The 19,715-nt window shown below is 43.0% G+C and overlaps 1 protein-coding gene across 3 annotated transcripts in view; it reads right to left on the bottom strand.

Annotated features, from left to right (window-relative positions):
- The window catches only part of MTHFD1L (methylenetetrahydrofolate dehydrogenase (NADP+ dependent) 1 like), a 249,628-nt gene that overhangs the window by 89,998 nt on the left and 139,915 nt on the right, over positions 1-19,715 (bottom strand). For all 3 annotated transcript variants that reach the window (XM_056567352.1, XM_056567354.1, XM_056567353.1), the window contains one exon: positions 449-588. In XM_056567352.1, the coding sequence (XP_056423327.1) occupies positions 449-588 (140 nt within the window). The remainder of the gene's footprint in view (positions 1-448; positions 589-19,715) is intronic.

Genomic DNA, 19,715 nt, shown 5'->3' with positions numbered 1-19,715 from the left:
CACAGCAGACCCCCTGGCCGCGCCTCTTGGACTCTTGCTACAGTACAAAAAAACACTTTTTAACTAGATAAGGCAGGCTATTCCACCAAATATGACCAATATACTTGTTAATAGCTTTTATAATATGTGGCCATTTATTAGCAAGATTGCAAGTGACAGATGCTCTTTAAGCCAATAAATAGTTGGTCTAAACTTAGACTGGACTTTCTTAGTCAAACAGCCTCAGCCACTGTGATAAATCTGGAGCATCTGAAAACTGTCTTGCCCAGATTTACTAAAACGGTCTAGTTCTTAGTGTAAACTTAGACTAATGTTTTATATGTCCCCAAGGTCATTACTTCTATTATTTGGCTGATAGTTATACTGTTACTATAAAGGCTGCAGATACTAACTATGGGGCTTTAATAAGTATTTTCTACAATCAACTTAAAACATTTTGGCAACTCACATTGGGTCCTCCTCCATGCATCTTCAAAGCCCTAATGGTAGCCACAAGGACAACCACATTGGGAACCAAACCAGATGCTCTGCATTTAATGTTAAAAAACTTCTCCATACCAATGTCAGCACCAAAACCAGCTTCTGTCACTGAAAGAAAAAAATAAGCACAAATAAACAAAAATTATTACTACAGTAAATTACTACAATTATTCTGCCATTAGGTTTAACCATTATTTGCTTTGTGGTTCAACATTTCAGCAGTCAAAGACTATTCATTTATCATTATTTTTCAATACAACCCCTTTTTTAAATGTATCAGAAAGAAACTGACAGCCATGGGTCTAGCTGCTGGAAACTTCCCCTGCTTACATATTTCCTCTTCCTGATGTCCATTAAAGTTGCACTATTTAATTCAGAAGTAGAGATGCCGTTTTAAGCAGTTCTGAGTTCCAGGCAGGAGATGCACCTCTGACATCAATATGGACAATGCTAACCTGGTAGGACAAGTAGGAAATCATACACTTAACCACCTAAAACCTTGGACATGTGCAGTGTCCAGTTCTTAGACTAAAGCAAAGTACAATGGACTTTGGACAGAAGGATTCAGGGTATGATCACCCTGGGCGGATACGCAGCGTATTGGATGCTGCAAGAAATCGGCCGAGCTGGGGAAAGACGCCATGTATGCGCTAGGAGCAGACACAAAGGGCTTTCCCCACTATAGCCATGTCGAAAATAAGGTTCAGAGGCCGGCTGTGTGCACTGTCATTACAGTGACGTGCAGCTATCCACCGGGGAAAGCCCTATGCCTGCTCCTAGCACATACACAGCAGATTTCCAGCAGATTTTAGGCAGTGTCAAATATGCTGTATATCCGCCCAGTGTGACCCTACCCCCAAAGCGCATTTTTTATTAATTATTTATCCATCATTTATTTTCTCCATTATATATATATATATATATATATATATTTATTTATTTTTATATAAAGTTTACTTTGTGTTTTACAGCTCTTGTTATCAGTAAAGTCTGCCAGAAAAGCAGTTCTATGACATGCTTCTTATCAGCCTTTCTTCTCTCCTGAGCTATCTTACAAGCTGATTTACCACCTGATCAAAGGTCATTAAGAAATGCTCATAAGGAGTGCATCAAAATTGCTTCTCTGACGGTCTTTACTGATAACAGGAGCTGCAGGACACAAAATAAGCATTTTTCCCCAATAAAGACCATCATTTACTAATAAACTATTAATTCCACTAGGAACATTTTCCAGATTTCCTTGTCTGCACATGGCTTGTTCTAGTATGAAGCATTTAAACTCCGCACTAATCTGATAGAGGATAAAGTAACAAAGCCACTGCCCTATTGGAGCTATGTTGACAAGCTTGTTAATCTCCATTAAAAAGCAGTGTAACTCAGTAACTGTAGGGCATAATATCAAAAGTATTTAACTTCTAACAACTGTTCGTAAAGTGACATGAGCAGCACAAAAAGCAAATATTTAACATCTTGACCATACAAAAATATATGAAAACTATATATAACCCTAAAGATGAAAGCCTTGACAACTATCTAAGATCGTTGTGGGTCTTACGTGTCATACCCCTGAAAACAACAGAATATGCTAGGAAATTTATATAGGAAATGTAGTGTTGCACGAGTAAACACTTGGATGTCAGCATCTTAGCCCTAGCTCATAAAGTACAGAGATAAAAAGAGGAGCTCCTCTATAACATACACATCTACAGGAAAAACAAAACAAAATGCTACCGTCATTCAAAAAATGTTTTGTGATGTCACAGATATATTGAATGGATTGATCAGTCAGGCTCTGTGTGCCGAGACCCCTCCAATTGCTAAAACATAAGCGTACAGATAAGTCTGCAGCTGAGTGCAGTCACTCTGTTGTCTCCTTGCTGCACGAGACGGATTCTAGAGAACAATGGTAGTCAACTGTTGGAATGTGAGCCAAATGTAGATAGCTGCTGCCAGCTATCCAGACCTCCATGTTTAGCAGCTCCCATGCACCAAACACTAACAATTATTCACAATTTTGCCATGTGCTAAGGAGTCTTCAGACCATGATCAGTAGAATGAGCAGGGAGAGTAGTGAGGGTCAGCATGCTTCTCTCCCCACTTTGCGTCTATGTGAACAGGATGGTCCAATAGACTTACAATATAGGACTGTTCTGGCAAAGCGTCAACTGTTCCTAGGTTTTCTATTAATCGGTTTGTGGCTGAATACTCAGACCATAATTGCTAAATACATTTAAAATATGTCTCCTCTTAAAGAAAAAGAAGGCTTCCTGGCACAACCACTAGAGAAAAGGTTCTCAGGTGATCACATGGGGCAACGACCATATCGCGCTGTTGCGCTTCCTCGGGCCCCTGGCGCCCACGCCAGGGGCCCACGCCAGGGGCCCGAGGAAGCGCAACAGCGCGATACGGTCGTTGCCCCGTGTGATCACCTGAGAACCCCCCGCACATCATCTTGTCCTCCGTCCCTATCTTCACGTTCTGTCGCTAATCGCATGTGAAAAATAAAGAGGTACCTGTCTGCAACTACAAAGTGGTGAGTGCTCCGTTTTTTCTGCCTTTATGGAGTTATTATTTAAAATAGGTCTCTGACTTTTTAAAAGTTTAGTATAATAACTTTAATAGTAGTTGAGTACCCCTGCTATAGAAAGTGTGAGTCTGTCCCCTGCAGTGTAAAGATGGTGGGGAGAAATAGCGCTTAGCTGTGAGCTTCTATTTGTTTCTTTTTTGTGTTTAGTGGGAGTCTCAGCACCCAGACTTTCACAGGTCAAATTATTTGACAAGTATCTATGACATATCAAATATTTTTCAAATGATGTGGACAATTAAAGAACCGCTAAATATTTCTCTCACTGAAAGTGGAAGGGATAGTACAAGCCAACTTCAACTTATGAGTCATAGCAATGCAGGAAAGTATTTCACATACAAAATTGTTGAAAATCATGACTGCTCTTCAGTTCTAGATAACATGACAGGGACTGGTCCAAGAATGTCAAAGTGTGACGTTGGTTAACAGGAAGGAAACAGGATACAGTTCTAAAGCTGCAAGGATGAAGGCAACACACTGCATAGGAAATGAAGCGGAGGACAAATGACAAAAAAAACAATGCAGGGAGCCAAGATCCTCCACTTGGAATCTTGCCTATGATCATATACACACACACCACACTCACTTCTATATTATTTCCTCTTTCCAAATTCAAGTGCCAAGGAAAATATCAACAAATGTGGCCCTGTGGGACATCTGAGGGTTCACTTACAGTGTTACTCCACTGATTACTAGATTAAGGAAACCATTAAAAAGGACTATCATATAAAACTAGGAGGTTAAACACAATATGCACCATATTCTGTAAAAGTTTACACAAATACCTTGTCGTGAAGGAATGTAAAACAGGAAACCAAATCAAATAAATTACAGAAAATTGAGATTCATCTAATTATATGATTAACATACACAAGGGATGGGACTTATTCACCTTCCTACTTATCCCCTCAGAACCAACAACACGTATTACGGTACCTTCTACAACCCCTGGCAAAAAATATAGTCTCACATGAAGAAGCTCACCCATGTTGTTTTATGCCACAGCAAATATTCAAACCAAAGAAACCAACATACAAACATAAAGGCTATGTTCACACAGTGGAATGTGCGTTCATTTGGACATTCCAGACAGCAAATTGCAGGCTGAACATGCAGGCGCTTGGAAATGTCTCAGATAGCAATGCGTTTCCGAGCCAAATCTGCAAAAACATTAAACAGGTTCAATGTTTTTGTGGACACCAGAATCAGGATTTACGCAGCAGATGCTGGCACGGAAATTCTGCTGTGTAAACAGAGCAGCAGAATCCCATTGAAATCAAGTAGCAGTATGTCCGTGGAGAAGATTCATGCAAAATTCTGCATGGACAAACTACTGTGGGAACATCGTTAAATGGTTTGTTTAAGGACTTGTTCACATCTCTACAACTGCGACACACCGGGAGATCCATGTAAACTGTACCTAAAGTATGCCATGTTATACTATGACTTCCTGTTTTTGTCCCTTGTGCGTTTGTGCCTTTTTGTGTGATAGAATTTCTGCATGCACTACTTTTCTGTAGTAAAAAAAAAAAAAAACTGACATTGTTTTCCCCATATAAGTAGATTAGTGATGTATTATTGATTTGTGTGGTATAGGGTGTTTTTAATTATTTTTTTATTTTACAGTTTTTACATAGTTTAAAAGGAAAACTGTCATCCTGTTCACCCATACTAAACCCAATACACTGGGTTATAGTGCGGGTGAACAGGAGTCCGATGTGGGGTCTCTGACTAAGACCACCAAACACTCATACATTAAATTATGAATTACACCAATTTTACAGGTTCTGTGGCACAGTCAAATAAAAAAAAATACCCCTTAAAAATGGTCCTATTCTGACCCATATAAAAAAAAAAATTTTTTTGAGAGCTAATATTTTGCAGTTATCAAGTCAGCAGAGCATTTGCAACTTTTAAGCACTAACTTTTAAGCACTAGCAACTATCAGCCTCAGCAATTAGCTACAAAGTGTAGACCACAAAAAGTTAAAACAGGGTACATAGTTCCTTAATGCTACCACTTTTCAATAATACCACTAACAGCTGATCGTGGAAGGGATCTAGGAGGGAAGACTTTTCACTATCTGACTTGTTCCAGCAGTGAAATATTATGAAAAACCAATTTTTTCACTATTGCTGGTAAAAACAGGCTGCATTGGTAGAAGCTGTGGCAATGGGATGGAATGTAACTACTGGATTCAATGAGGTGGAGCCCAATAAGCTTGTTCACACAGCGTAGCTGCCCATTGATTTAGATTGAACATTTTTAAAGGGGATGTCTAGTGGAATTTTGTAATTGATTTGGTCTCCAACCTGCCTAAAAAAATAATTAACACTTCACCTTCCTTGGCTCCCTCGTAGCTCTGGTATGTGGGTGCCCCATCCACGGCTGTTTCTCTGCTTTTCCCAGAGCGGCGGCGCATCTACACCTGGTGGAACTGACAGTGCTGCTCGCCAATCGCTGGTCAAGGTGGGACACCACTTTGGCTAGTGATGCCATCACATCATCTCTACAGCTCCAGTGAAGCAGACTGTCAGCGGAGATCGGTCGGAGATGGGTCATCCTCATCCTGAAGCTGTGAGCAAGCGGAGGAAGGTGAATTAATGTGTTTATTATTTTTAGGCAGGCTGGGGACAATAGCAAATTACAAAATTCCACAGGACAACCCTTTTAATATGGAATTTTCCTTGAATGTGGTTGCCAGCTTGTTTATATTCTAAAAGTGGGTTGATCCTTTAAGAAAAACCTTTTAAAACCTCAAGATCATATCTGATCCCCAGATCTACCGCAAATGAAGGGACAGTGGCAATCCTGCAAGAGCTGTGCCCCCATTACTTTATCCCTAGACATGATGGCTAATCCATAAAAACATCCTATTAAAGTAAATGGGATGAGCTACAATAGGAGGCAGGGCTGCTTATATGGACTAGCTGCTGTGCTTATATAAACAGTAGAAGGGATGTGTTACTTGCAAGATTACCACTGTCCCTTCATTGTGCTGATTGTTGGGGGTCCCTAAAGGTCCCTATGAAGAGTTCATCAATGCATATCTGAAACAGAACCCCTTCAAGAAACAGCAGCAACCTATTGACTATGTGCAAAAAAACTGGAGGAGGAGGGGTTGGGACATTCCAATTTTCCTGACTTTGCTGTCAGCCTGTATTTTGTTAATGGATTAACAGAAAAATGTGTGTGTAATTAATTCATAAAGAATAGAAAGAAAAAAAAAGCCAGAGAGTTATGTTTGTTATGTTATTGTTAAGTGCCATGCTGTTAAATGACAGCAGAAGTATAGTAAAGTAAAATATATATATATATATATATATATGATAGTAAGACAATATGTTGAGGTTCTAGCTATTCACACAGTCATGAACAGATTTATGTTAAGTTAATAGAAGTCCAAATATGGCATTTAAAGAGAGTCCATCAGGATTATGTACACCGATGGGACTTCACCCGTGTAATGTCAAATCTACAGCCAAAGCCAAGGTCAATTTCATTACCACAAATCATTGTGGAGAACATTTACTTGTCTTGCTTCGATAATTTAGTGATAGTCCCGGATCAAGTCCAGGACACAGGAATCTGTGTGTGAACAATGCGAGGGGAAATGGAAAGTGCAGACTGCTCACTGCCACTTATTCCCTGGATGTAAACAAAACATTCTCAGTGCAGCTGGACATCTGCAAAGTCAGGAAAGGAAGAGCTCAGAAACTTGTGGAAGATGGTGAACTCTGAGCCAGTTCATTTCCAGTGGAAAGATAATACGAGGATTGTTATCACCAAGTTGTCTGCTGAAATGTCAGTTTAATAGGAGGGTGTCATTTAATTAAAAAAACACCTGTTTACATAGTTGGGACAAGTACTGTGGGACTCAAAGGGTGAGTCTGTGAGGAAGGTCCATGTACTGAAGGAAGCCCGGCTATGGGGTGAAGATTTCCTAAAGCTTGGAGAGTGTCGAGCACATCCGAAGAAGGTGCACTTTGGTTGAATTGAAATTTTGTAATATCTACTTTTTGCAAAGACTTTGCCTGACATATTGTGAATCTTTAAAAAAAAAAAAAAAAATTCACTAAAAGCTATTTATAAAACAAAGTTGTTGGTGGCGTTTTTTCATTTTTGTTACTTGGACTCAAAGGATGAGAGCCACCAACAGGTGACTGCTGTGAGTCTGTCTCTTGTAAAACACCAAACAAATGCAGCTTTTGCAGCCACTACAGACTGTACGTGGTATTGCAACGATTACGTTCAGATGGCTGTTCATGTAACAATACATATATGGCTTGTTACAGTTCTCCACTCTGGTTAATAGAGGAGGGTTTCTAGTGGGCTCCAGAGCCTCCTCTATTAAAGGGGTACTCCGGACCCCGCAATCTCATGCAGCATCCACCTGTCTCAGGATCACGAAGCGATGATCGTTCCGTAACTGAAGCCTCACAACCACGGGGCCGGAGTATTGGGATGTCACGACTCCGTCCCCTTGTGACGTCGCACCCCCTCCCATAGGCTTGCATAGAGGTGGCGGGGCATGACGTCACAAGGGGCAGAGTAGTGCCGTCACAATACTCCGGCCCGTGGTCGTGAGGCTTTAGACACGGAGCGATCATCACTTCGCGCTGCTGAGACAGGGGGGTGCTGCATGAGAGATTGCGGGGTAACCAGCGGCTGGACCCCCGCAATCAGAAATCTTATCCCCTATCATTTGGAGAGGGGATAAGATGTCTTCGGGCTGGAATACCCCTTCAAGTCTATACTCCAATGGGACATATGTAAAGGGGTTGTCTAACAAGGTAAGGTGGTGACCCAATCATAAAATAGTTCGACTCATTGGGGGACCTTTATCAAGGTATTTAGCGCCTTTTTTTAATTTTGCTTAGCAAAAAGTTACAAACAGCCTTACCTAAGCAAATTTCAGTTTTCACTTTGCAGTGGTCACATATTTATGATGTGCGCAAGTCGCACGTAGGCAAAAAAAAAGTCGCAAACCCCTCACAAAAAGTCACAAGTCTGCTCCAGGTCTGATAGAGTACAAAACTCAAGAACGTGAGCAAATTTAAAAAGTTGCAAACAAGTCTTACAAAAGTCTCAGCTGCGACTTAAGTTTTGCATATGTGCTCCAAATTTATCAACCCCTTGTGATAGAATTATAAATATGTAGCACATAAGCAAAACTAATACAAATAAAGAAAAAAAATGCCTTCAGAACTTGCTTACCAAAGCAAACAATAATAAATGACCCAAGTGTGATTTTGATAGCATGAACATACAAAAATTCTAGACAATTGTTTGAAGACTGTGTGCAAGAGAGAATTCCTGCAATCTCACTGCCAACTACTGACTACAGCAAGGGTTCCTGATAATATTTAATTCATTTGAAAAGTCCTCAGACCCTTTTACTTGCTTCAAAATTGGTCATGTTGCAGACTTGCATTTAAAAAATAAAAAAGGAGGTTCGATTGGGATGACGTCAGGACTCTGGCTGGGCCACTATACAGAGTTGTCGTTAAAGGGGTATGAACCTGTATACCAGTGTCTGTACCACATTGCTATACCATGTCCCTGCACAATGGCCATGTACCAAGTCCTTAAAAGGGAACGTTCAAGCATTTTCATGGCTTTAAAAGCCACCAGGAATGCAGTAAGTAATCCTTAGGCCGATCCCCAGCTTCTGCTCCCTGCCCAGTCGGCCTTGAGGGATGCATATCTTATGTGTGTATTGGAAGAGACGCACCGCTTAAGACTGTCAGGGGGGGGGGGGGGGGGGGGGGACAGCTGCGGGGGACCACTGTAACTACTTACCCACTTCCTTTTAAAACTGAGTAAATCATAGTATGCGGTATACCACTTCCTAGATTTTATGCTGTCCGTGGTTTGGGCAGCATAAAAATACTGACAGGTTCCCTATAAGAAGAAGTTTTTCAGCTACACTATTTCTACAATAATTTAAAAAAAAAATAACACACAAGCTTTTCCATTAAGAGCATTGAAATAAAACTACTTGTAATAGAGTATCCCTTTCATTTAAAGAAAAAATTCTAAAATTCTAAAAGAAAAACACTAAAAAATTAATTCAGAAGTAAATACCTAGCATACTCACAGAAACCTATGAGGACACTTGTTGAGGGGTAGCTTTTCAACATCAGATGATGGTTATGTGCGTGTTAAGCCAGCTTTCTTATGCATACTACAGAGCTTAATATGATAGGAAGCAGAACCATGGCCACAAAGGTTGATGTCAAAGCTTGATTCTGTTTTCAGTAGACTTAAGGGGCGGTCATCTGGTATGTGTCATACTAAAACATGGCAGTGGAGATGGGCAGACGCCCAATGTAAAGTCTAGATACTTCTAAGACACATGAAATACAGTGTACTGTAGATTCCCTGAACATTCCAGACATGCCATATACAATATTTGACAAAGGAAAATTTTAAAGGGTTTGTTAAGGAATTTATTCAAATAGGGTTTATTTTTTTCCCTTCTAATTAAGATATTTTTGAAGTCTATGGTACTAGTTACATTCTTACCTGCCAACAAGTCAAGGTATTAAAGGAGTACTCCCCCCCCCCCCCCCCAGACATCTTATCCCCTATCCAAATTATAGGGGATAAGATGCCTGATCGCGGGAGTCCCGCCGCTGGGGACCCCCGCAATATAGCATGCGGCACACACCTGTTACTGCTCTGGAAGCCTGGAGGGTCTGGCTCCCGACCACGGGAAGGGAAGATAGTGACGTCACGACTCCGCCCCCTTGTGATGTCACTCCCTGCCCCCTCAATGTAAGTCTATGGGAGGGGGCGTGCCGCATGCTATATTGCGGGGGTCCCCTGCGGTAAACAGTAGAATGATGTGCTTTACCAAAAAGCTCTATCTTGGTCTCATCTGTCCACAAGACGTTTTCCCAGAAGGAATTTGGCAAAATATAGTCTTGCATTTTTATGTCTCTGTGTAAGCAATGGGGTCCTCCTGGGTCTCCTGCCATAGCGTTTCATTTCATTTAAATGTCGACGGATAGTTCGCGCTGACATTGATGCTCCTTGAGAGCCTGCAGGACAGCTTGAATATCTTTGGAACTTGTTTGGGGCTGCTTATCCACCATCCAGACTATCCTGCGTTGACACCTTTCATCAATTCTTCTCTTCTGTCCACGCCCAGGAAGATTAGCTACAGTGCCATGGGTTGCAAACTTCTTGATAATGCTGCACACTGTGGACAAAGGCAAATCTAGATCTCTGGAGATGGACTTGTAATCTTGAGATTATTGATATTTTTCAACAATTTTGGTCGTCAAGTCCTCAGACAATCCTCCTCTTTCTGTTGTCCATTTTTTTTTTTTTATAATTACATTTTTATTAAGATTTTCATTTATACATTAACTCAGCAAAAGAATGTTATATTTCACACAAATTCAAACACAAGTGTTCTCCCAGCATTTACTTATTACTTAGTAGAGGGAGGAATCCGTGAAGAGAGAGAAGGAAAATTAAAAAAAATAGGGGAAAGAGGAAGAAAAATTTTTTTTCTCTCTTTCCTTTCCTTTTGGATTTACACCTACTCAATATTTAAATCTTCCTTCTATGTTTGTTTTAAATTTCTATCAATCCATCTCCGCCATATGCCATATCAACCAGAATTTATCTTCATTCCCTCTTTTAATATACATGGCCTTTTCCCAAGCAATTATTTTTTCCATCTTTTGGACAAAGTGCTCCCTGGATGGTGGATTTGGGTTTTTCCAGTGCTGAGCTATCAACTTCCGTGCATTATATAATAATCTTCCCACCGCTAACTTACTGTTATCTTCTATCGGCAATTCCTCCACATAACCCAATATACATATTTTAACCTCCCTATCAACATCCACCTCATATATTGCGCCAATATATTCTATGATTCCTTCCCAATATCTTTTAATAACCGGGCATTCCCACAGCATATGAAGTTAGTTAGAGCTAGAGAATATGCACCGAGGACATTTTGCCACTTCTACATACCCTATTTTAGCTAGCAGCGCCAGAGTCTGATACACCCGATACAATATATACAACTGGGAACGTCTCGCACCCTCTCCCAGTGCCTGGTCAGGTACATTACTCAAAATATTATTCCAATGGTCCATTGCCACCTCTTGCTCTTCTCTCCATTTATAAAAGGCTGGTATATTTTGTTTTTCCCATCCCTTCATAGCTATTAGTTGGTACAGTTTTGAAATTAATCCTGTCTTCCTTTCATCCTTTATTAAAAAATCCAATGCAAGGTCGTTGCTTAGTTTAATATTTATATATTTTTGTTGGGCAGCCATCGCATGCCTCAACTGTAGGTATTGGAAGAAGGCATTTCGAGGTATATCAAACTCCTCCTGAAACTCCGAAAAGAAGCGTATATTTTCCCCAACATATATATTTTTTTAATATCCAAACTCCCGCCTTTTCCCATTTTTCAAAGCCTTGTAATTTACTTAGCTCCTTAAGTGTGTCATTCCCCCATATCGGAGTGTACTCCCTAACCTGACCAACTTCTCTAATCTTTTTTATGCTATTCCATACCCTGTGCATTAGACCAAGAGTAGGAAGTGTTGTCCATGCTTAATCTGACACACAGACATACAATGAGACTAAGTGTTACGCCGAGCGCTCCAGGTCCCCACTCCTCCCCGGAGCGCTCACAGCGTTCTCCTGTTCGCAGCGCCACGGTCAGACCCGCTGACCGGGTGCGCTGCGATAATGTCCCTAGCCGGGATGCGATTCGCGATGCGGGACGCGCCCGCTCGCGGTGCCCATCCCGACCCGCTTACCAGACTCGCTCCCCGTCTGTGCTCTCCCGGCGTGCGGCCCCGCTCCCTAGGACGTGCGCGTGCGCGCCGGTTCTTTGCGATTTAAAGGGCCGGTGCACCACTGATTGGCGCATGGTTTTTAATTAGTGTGTTCACCTGTGCACTTCCCTATATTACCTCACTTCCCCTGCACTTCCTTGCCGGATCTTGTTGCCATTGTGCCAGTGAAAGCGTTCCTTGTGTATCCCTAGCCAGTGTTCCAGACCTCTTGCCGTTGCCCCTGACTATGATCCTTGCTGCCTGCCCTGACCTTCTGCTACGTCCGACCTTGCTCTTGTCTAATCCCTTGTACCGCGCCTATCTCAGCAGTCAGAGAGGTTGAGCTGTTGCCGGTGGATACGACCTGGTTGCTACCGCCGCTGCAAGACCATCCCGCTTTGCAGCGGGCTCTGGTGAAAACCAGTAGCAACTTAGAACCGGTCCACCGACACGGTCCACACCAATCCCTCTCTGACACAGAGGATCCACCTCCAGCCTGCCGAATCCTGACAGTAGATCCGGCCATGGATCCCACTGAGGTCCCACTGCCAGTTTTCGCTGACCTTACCACGGTGGTCGCCCAGCAGTCGCAACAGAAAGCGCAACAAGGCCACCAGCTGTCTCAACTGACTGTGATGCTACAGCAGCTTCTACCACAGCTTCAGCAACCATCTCCTCCGCCAGCTCCTGCACCTCCTCCGCAGCGAGTGGCCGCATCCAGCCTCCGTTTATCATTGCCGGACAAGTTTGATGGGGACTCTAAACTTTGCCGTGGTTTTCTCTCGCAATGTTCCCTGCATTTGGAGATGATGTCGGACCAATTTCCAACTGAAAGGTCAAAGGTGGCTTTCGTGGTCAGTCTTCTGTCTGGGAAAGCCCTGTCATGGGCCACACCGCTCTGGGACCGCAATGATCCTGTCACTGCCTCCGTACACTCTTTCTTCGCGGAGATTTGAAGTGTCTTCGAGGAACTAGCCCGAGCCTCTTCTGCCGAGACTGCCCTGCTGAACCTGGTCCAGGGTAATTCTTCAGTAGGCGAGTACGCCATCCAATTCCGTACTCTCGCCTCCGAATTGTCCTGGAATAACGAGGCCCTCTGCGCGACCTTCAAAAAAGGCCTATCCAGTAACATCAAAGATGTGCTGGCTGCACGAGAAATCCCTGCTAACCTGCATGAACTTATTCATTTGGCCACCCGCATTGACATGCGTTTTTCCGAAAGATGTCTGGTGCTCCGCCAGGATATGGACTTTGTTCGCACGAGGCGGTTTCTCTCCCCGGCTCCTCTCTTCTCTGGTCCTCTGCAATCTGTTCCTGTGCCTTCCGCCGTGGAGGCTATGCAAGTAGACCGGTCTCGCCTGACACCTCAAGAGAGGACACGCCGCCGCAATGAGAACCTATGCCTGTACTGTGCCAGTACCGAACACTTCTTGAAGGATTGTCCTATCCGACCTCCACGTCAGGAAAGATGCACTCCGATTCCGCACAAAGGTGAGACAGCTCTAGGTGTGAACTCTGCTTCTCCACGTCTTACTGTGCCTGTGCGGATTTCTTCTTCTAACTTCTCCTTCTCAGCTGTGGCCTTCTTGGATTCCGGAACTGCAGGAAATTTTATTTTGGCCTCTTTCGTTAACAGGTTCAACATCCCAGTGACCAGTCTCGCCAGACCCCTCTACATCACCTCAGTTAATGGTGAAAGATTGGACTGTACTGTGCTTTACCGCACAGAACCCCTCTTAATGTGCATTGGACCCCATCACGAAAAGATTGAATTTCTGGTACTTTCTTCTGCTCCCGTACTCTCCAGACCCGATCCATCTAAACCCTTCTCACTGGAGGTAGACGCCTCCTCGGTGGGAGCTGGAGCTGTACTCCTACAGATAAACTCTTCCGGACATGGTGTTACTTGTGGTTTCTTTTCTAGGACCTTCTCTCCGGCGGAGAAAAACTACTCCATTGGTGATCGAGAACTACTGGCCATAAAACTGGCCCGAGGAATGGAGGCACCTGCTGGAGGGGTCCAAATACCCAGTTATTATATACACTGATCACAAGAATCTCTCTTATCTTCAGTCTGCCCAACGGCTGAACCCTCGCCAGGCTAGGTGGTCGTTGTTCTTTGCCCGTTTTAACTTTGAGATTCATTTTCACCCAGCTGACAAGAACATTAGGGCTGACGCCCTCTCTCGTTCCTCGGATGCCTGTGATTTGGAAGCCTCCATGCAACACATTATTCCTCCTGACTGTCTGATCTCTGCTTCCCCAGCTTCCATCAGACAAACTCCTCCTGGAAAGACCTTCGTCCCTCCACGCCAGCGCCTCAGGATTCTCAGGTGGGGACACTCCTCACACCTCGGCGGCCATGCTGGCGTCAAAAAATCCATCCAGTTCATCTCTCGTTTTTATTGGTGGCCTACCCTGGAAGCAGATGTTGCTGATTTTGTTCGGGCTTGTACAGTCTGTGCCCGGGACAAGACTCCTCGCCAGAAGCCTGCCGGTCTCCTTCATCCTCTGCCTGTTCCTGAGCTACCATGGTCTCAGATTGCTATGGACTTTATTACAGACTTGCCTTTATCCCATGGCAACACAGTTATTTTTTCGTTATTTTGGTCATTGATTGTTTCTCCAAGATGGCACATTTTATTCCTCTTCCAGGTCTTCCTTCTGCGCCACAGTTGGCGAAACAATTTTTTGTGCACATTTTTCGCCTTCACAGGCTTCCTACGCATATCGTCTCGGATAGAGGCGTTCAATTTGTGTCGAAGTTCTGGAGGGCCCTCTGTAATCAGCTTAAAATCAAATTAAACTTCTCATCTTCCTATCATCCCCAATCCAATGGGCAAGTGGAGAGAGTTAATCAGGTTCTTGGTGACTATTTGCGACATTTTGTTTCCTCCCGCCAGGATGATTGGGCCGATCTCCTACCATGGGCCGAATTTTCGTACAATTTCAAAGTCTCTAAATCCCCATTCTTTGTGGTGTACGGCCGTCACCCTCTTCCCCCCTCCCCACTCCCACGCCTTCTGGTTTTGCCCGCTGTTGATGAGGTGACTCGGGACTTCTCCACCATCTGGAAAGAGACTCAAAAATCGCTCATACAGGCCTCATCCCGGATGAAGAAACATACCGACAAAAAAAGAAGAACTCCTCCTGTCTTTTCTCCTGGAGACAAAGTGTGGCCCTCCGCCAAGTATATCCGCTTCCGTGTATCCAGTTATAAACTGGGACCACGTTATCTTGGACCTTTTAAAATCAAATGCCAAATCAACCCTGTCTCCTACAAACTCCTTCTTTCTCCTTCTCTCCGTATTCCCAATGCTTTTCATGTCTCTCTCCTTAAACCACTTATCCTTAACCGCTTCTCTCCTAAGGTTGTTGCTCCTACTCCTGTCTCCGGGTCCTCAGACATCTTCTCGGTTAAAGAAATTCTTGCATCCAAGACTGTCAGAGGTAAAAAAAAAATTCTTGTAGATTGGGAGAATTGCGGTCCGGAGGAGAGGTCATGGGAACCCGAGGATAACATCCTTGACAAGGACCTTATCTACAAATTTTCAGGTTCTAAAAAGAGGGGGAGACCCAAGGGGGGGGGGGGTACTGTTACGACGAGCGCTGCAGGTCCCCGCTCCTCCCCGGAGCGCTCACAGCGTTCTCCTGTTCGCAGCGCCCCGGTCAGACCCGCTGACCGGGTGCGCTGCGATAATGTCCCTAGCCGGGATGCGATTCGCGATGCGGGACGCGCCTTCTCGCGGTGCGCATCCCGACCCGCTTACCAGACTCGCTCCCCGTCAGTGCTCTCCCGGCGCGCGCACGCCGGTTCTTTGCGATTTAAAGGGCCGGTGCGCCACTGATTGGCGCATGGTTTTTAGTTAGTGTGTTCACCTGTGCACTTCCCTATATTACCTCACTTCCCCTGCACTTCCTTGCCGGATCTTGTTGCAATTGTGCCAGTGAAAGCGTTCCTTGTGTATCCCTAGCCAGTGTTCCAGACCTCTTGCCGTTGCCCCTGACTACGATCCTTGCTGCCTGCCCTGACTTTCTGCTACGTCCGACCTTGCTCTTGTCTAATCCCTTGTACCGCGGTTGAGCCGTTGCCGGTGGATACGACCTGGTTGCTACCGCCACTGCAAGACCATCCCGCTTTGCGGCGGGCTCTGGTGAAAACCAGTAGCAACTTAGAACCGGTCCACCGACACGGTCCACGCCAATCCCTCTCTGACACAGAGGATCCACCTCCAGCCTGCCGAATCCTGACACTAAGTGAACTTTTCTCCTTTTTATCTGCTTTCAGGTGTGATTTTTATATTGCCCACACCTGTTACTTGCCTCCAGGTGAGTTTAAAGGAGCATCACATACTTGAAACAATCTTACTTTTCCACAATTTTGAAAGGGAGCCAATAATTTTGTCCAGCCCATTTTTGGAGTTTGGTGTGACATTATGTCAAATTTGCTTTTTTTTCCTCCTTTTTTGGTTTAGTTCCAATACATACAAAGGGAATAAACATGTGTATAGCTAAATGTGGTACTGCAATCCTTTTCTGTGAGAAATACTTCATTTTCTTGAAAATTTTCAGGTGTGCCAACATTTATGGCAAGGACTATATATGACTATATATATATGTGTATTTGTGAAACAAACTAGTACTCTAAAAAGGAAACAGTCCTCAATGCTCTCTACAGGGGTAAGCTGGGACACAGTGGGAGTGGTGATACTGATGGTAGTGTTATGATGGTAGTAATAATGGTATGGTAGTAAAAATTGGTTAAGATAAAATTATAAATATATATATATATATATATATATATATATGTGTATGTAAATAAAAAATATATCAAATATATAGTGATAATGGTGAGAATTTAGAAAAAGGAAAGGAAAAGGGGGAAGAAAGAGATAAAGGACGAAGGGTAAAGAGTAAAACAGTAAATAGAGTAGGGAAAAATTTATCTGACCACTACTAAATAAATAGCTGATAAAATATGCAATTTATTAATAGTGATTAGGGATGTTGCAGGGCCCTTGTGATTCCCTTCTACACATAAAGTGATCAAAAAAATTGCATATAAGCAGTAAAAACAATAATAACAATATAGGAAGTATTACAATCCCCTAGGTACAGGATCTCATCTCGGTACCTAATTGCAGTCAGGCTACCTCTGGCAAGCACATGGAGGGTTGTGCAGCCCCCAAAGAAATGCCCCCCCCCACACCATTACTGACCCACTGCCAAACCGGTAATGCTGGAGGATGTTGCAGGCAGCAGAACATTCTCCACAGCGTCTCTAGACTGTCACATCTGCTCAGTGTGAACCTGCTTTCATCTGTGAAGAGCACAGGGCGCCAGTGGCGAATTTGCCAATCTTAATGTTCTCTAACAAATGCCAAAAGTCCTGCAAGGTGTTGGGCTGTAAGCACAACCCCCACCTGTGGACATCGGACCCTCATACCACCCTCATGGAGTCTGTTTATGACCCTTTGAGTGGACACATGCACATTTGTGGCCTGCTGGAGGTTATTTTGCACAAAGGCGGAGGTAGCGGTCCTGCTGCTGGGTTGTTGCTCTTATGGCCTCCTCCATGTCTCCTGATGTACTGGTGTGTCTCCTGGTAGAGCCTCCATGCTCTGGACACTACGCTGACCAACACAGCAAACCTTGTTGCCACAGCTCACAATGATGTGCCACCCTGGATGAGCTGCACTACCTGAGCCACTTGTGTGGGTTGTAGACTCCGTCTCATGCTACCACTAGAGTGAAAGCACTGCCAACATTCAAAATTGACCAAAACATCAGCCAGGAATCATAGGAAATGAGAAGTGGTCTGTGGTCACCACCTGCAGAACCATTCCTTTATTGGGGGTGTCTTGCTAATTGCCTATAAATTCCACCTGTTGTCTGTTCCATTTGCACAACAGCATACAACATTTATTGTCAATCAGTTTTGCTTCCTGAGTGGACAGTGTGATTTCACAGAAGTGTGATTGACTTGGAGTTACACATTGTGTTGTTTGAGTGTTCCCTTTATTTTTTTAAGCAGTGTATGAAAAGGTGTATACCACTATCTTGTAGGGGTTGGAAAATGCATTGTTCCTTTATGCTGGGTGGAGAAGGATGTGACCATAGTAATATTGTCATAACAGAAGTGCACAGTGTACGTTCAGTGTTGGCTGCTATGCAGCTTGCGTTCCTGTTAAGAAAGATGTTAGGACTGTGTCCCGCTTACATGTCCGGTTGGGTACTGGTGTGGCACGCAGTCCCCTCTGCTCGTACTGCACGTGGCGACTCCAGCTGTGCGGGGCAGTCGCTGTATAGGCAAGCAACCCCGATCAGTGAGCACTTGAGAGCAGGAGCGGTGTCCTCGTGGGCAGAAGCTCGTGTGCACTGTCAGTTGCTCCAGATGATGTTGAGCGCACTTAGGTGGAGGAAAAGGTGCTGGGTTTGAATAATGGTCAAAAAACAACTGAATATGTACTTGTAAATGATGATCTCTGTATGGGAGAAGTCACTTGGTACAGGATAGGGGTTGTAATACCAGGCAAGACAAGTTTCTGGAGGCTCCTCCTTTCCTGAGTAGCTGTACTGTACTGGTAGTTGTGATCCTTATATACCGTTAAATCAGTAAGTGGTCTGATCAAAGAAGGGAAGGGATTCAAGGAATGGGGTAAGAACGTACAAGAGTAAGTGTAAAAGGAAAACCCGGAGAAAGAATACAAAAACAGTAGAGGGTTTGTTACAATGTGTATAGAAGGTAAAAATATATGGAAATAGTCTGAGAAAAAAATATATGAACTATACAAAAAATTTGGATAGAGGGTGATGGTGGCATGTGATAAACAGCATGAGTCAGAAAATAAGGAACAAAAATATAAAAGTAAAAATATGATAATAAGGAGAATAAAAATAGATATGGAATAGATGGAATGGATGGAATGGATGGGATAAATTGTGATTCACTAAGACTTGGGCAATTACACCACAGTGGAAAAACAAGTAAGTAGGGGTAATATTCTACTCCACTAAGGCATAATAACCAAAAAAATTTGCAACAGTGCATGGTTTAAATGCAATATATATAGTGCAAAATAGATTATATTTTGTCGTAATCTTGGCATTTTTAAGCAATGGACATCTTTGACATTTTTTAACAATTTTTATTACATATTTTTATGTATGTGTGTGTATCGCTGTCTCTTTTATATATATTTATATATAATAGTGTTCAGACTTTCTATGCAACTATTTATATTTTTGTGTTTACACTATATACAGAACCTTCTCTTGCCTATGTATCACATATTGAGTAAATACCCAATACGACAAGATGATAAGGTTACCTTTCTTCCACCATTCCACCATTTACACATCTTCATATATTGCTTATATATTTGATCGATAGTTTTTTTCCCCCCATTTTGTTTATCCATCCTCTTTTTTATTTTATTTTTGATTTAGTTATCCCATCCACTCCATCTTCATATCTATTTTATTCTCTTTTTAATCTTTTTTTTACTTTTAATTTTTCTCTTATTCTCTTTATTTTCTGACTCATATGCTGTTTATCACATGCCACCATCACCCTCTATTCAAATCTACTTAAGTATAGTTAATTTTTTTTTCCTCAGAATATTTCCATATATTTTCACCTTCTTTACACATTGTAACAAACCCTCTACGGATTTTGGATTCTTTTTTTTCGGATTTTCCTTTTACCCTTACTCTTCTACTTTCTTACCCCATTCCTTGAACCTTTCTTTGATCAGACCACTTACTGGTTTAACGGTATATAAGGACAACAACTACCAGTACAGTACAGCTACTCAGGAAAGGAGGAGCCTCCTGAA

This window comes from Hyla sarda, chromosome 3, assembly GCF_029499605.1.
Source record: "Hyla sarda isolate aHylSar1 chromosome 3, aHylSar1.hap1, whole genome shotgun sequence".
In the NCBI taxonomy this organism is placed as follows: Eukaryota; Metazoa; Chordata; class Amphibia; order Anura; family Hylidae; genus Hyla; species Hyla sarda.
Note: the sequence above shows the minus strand (reverse complement) of the source record. Positions and strands in the feature narration are given on the sequence as shown.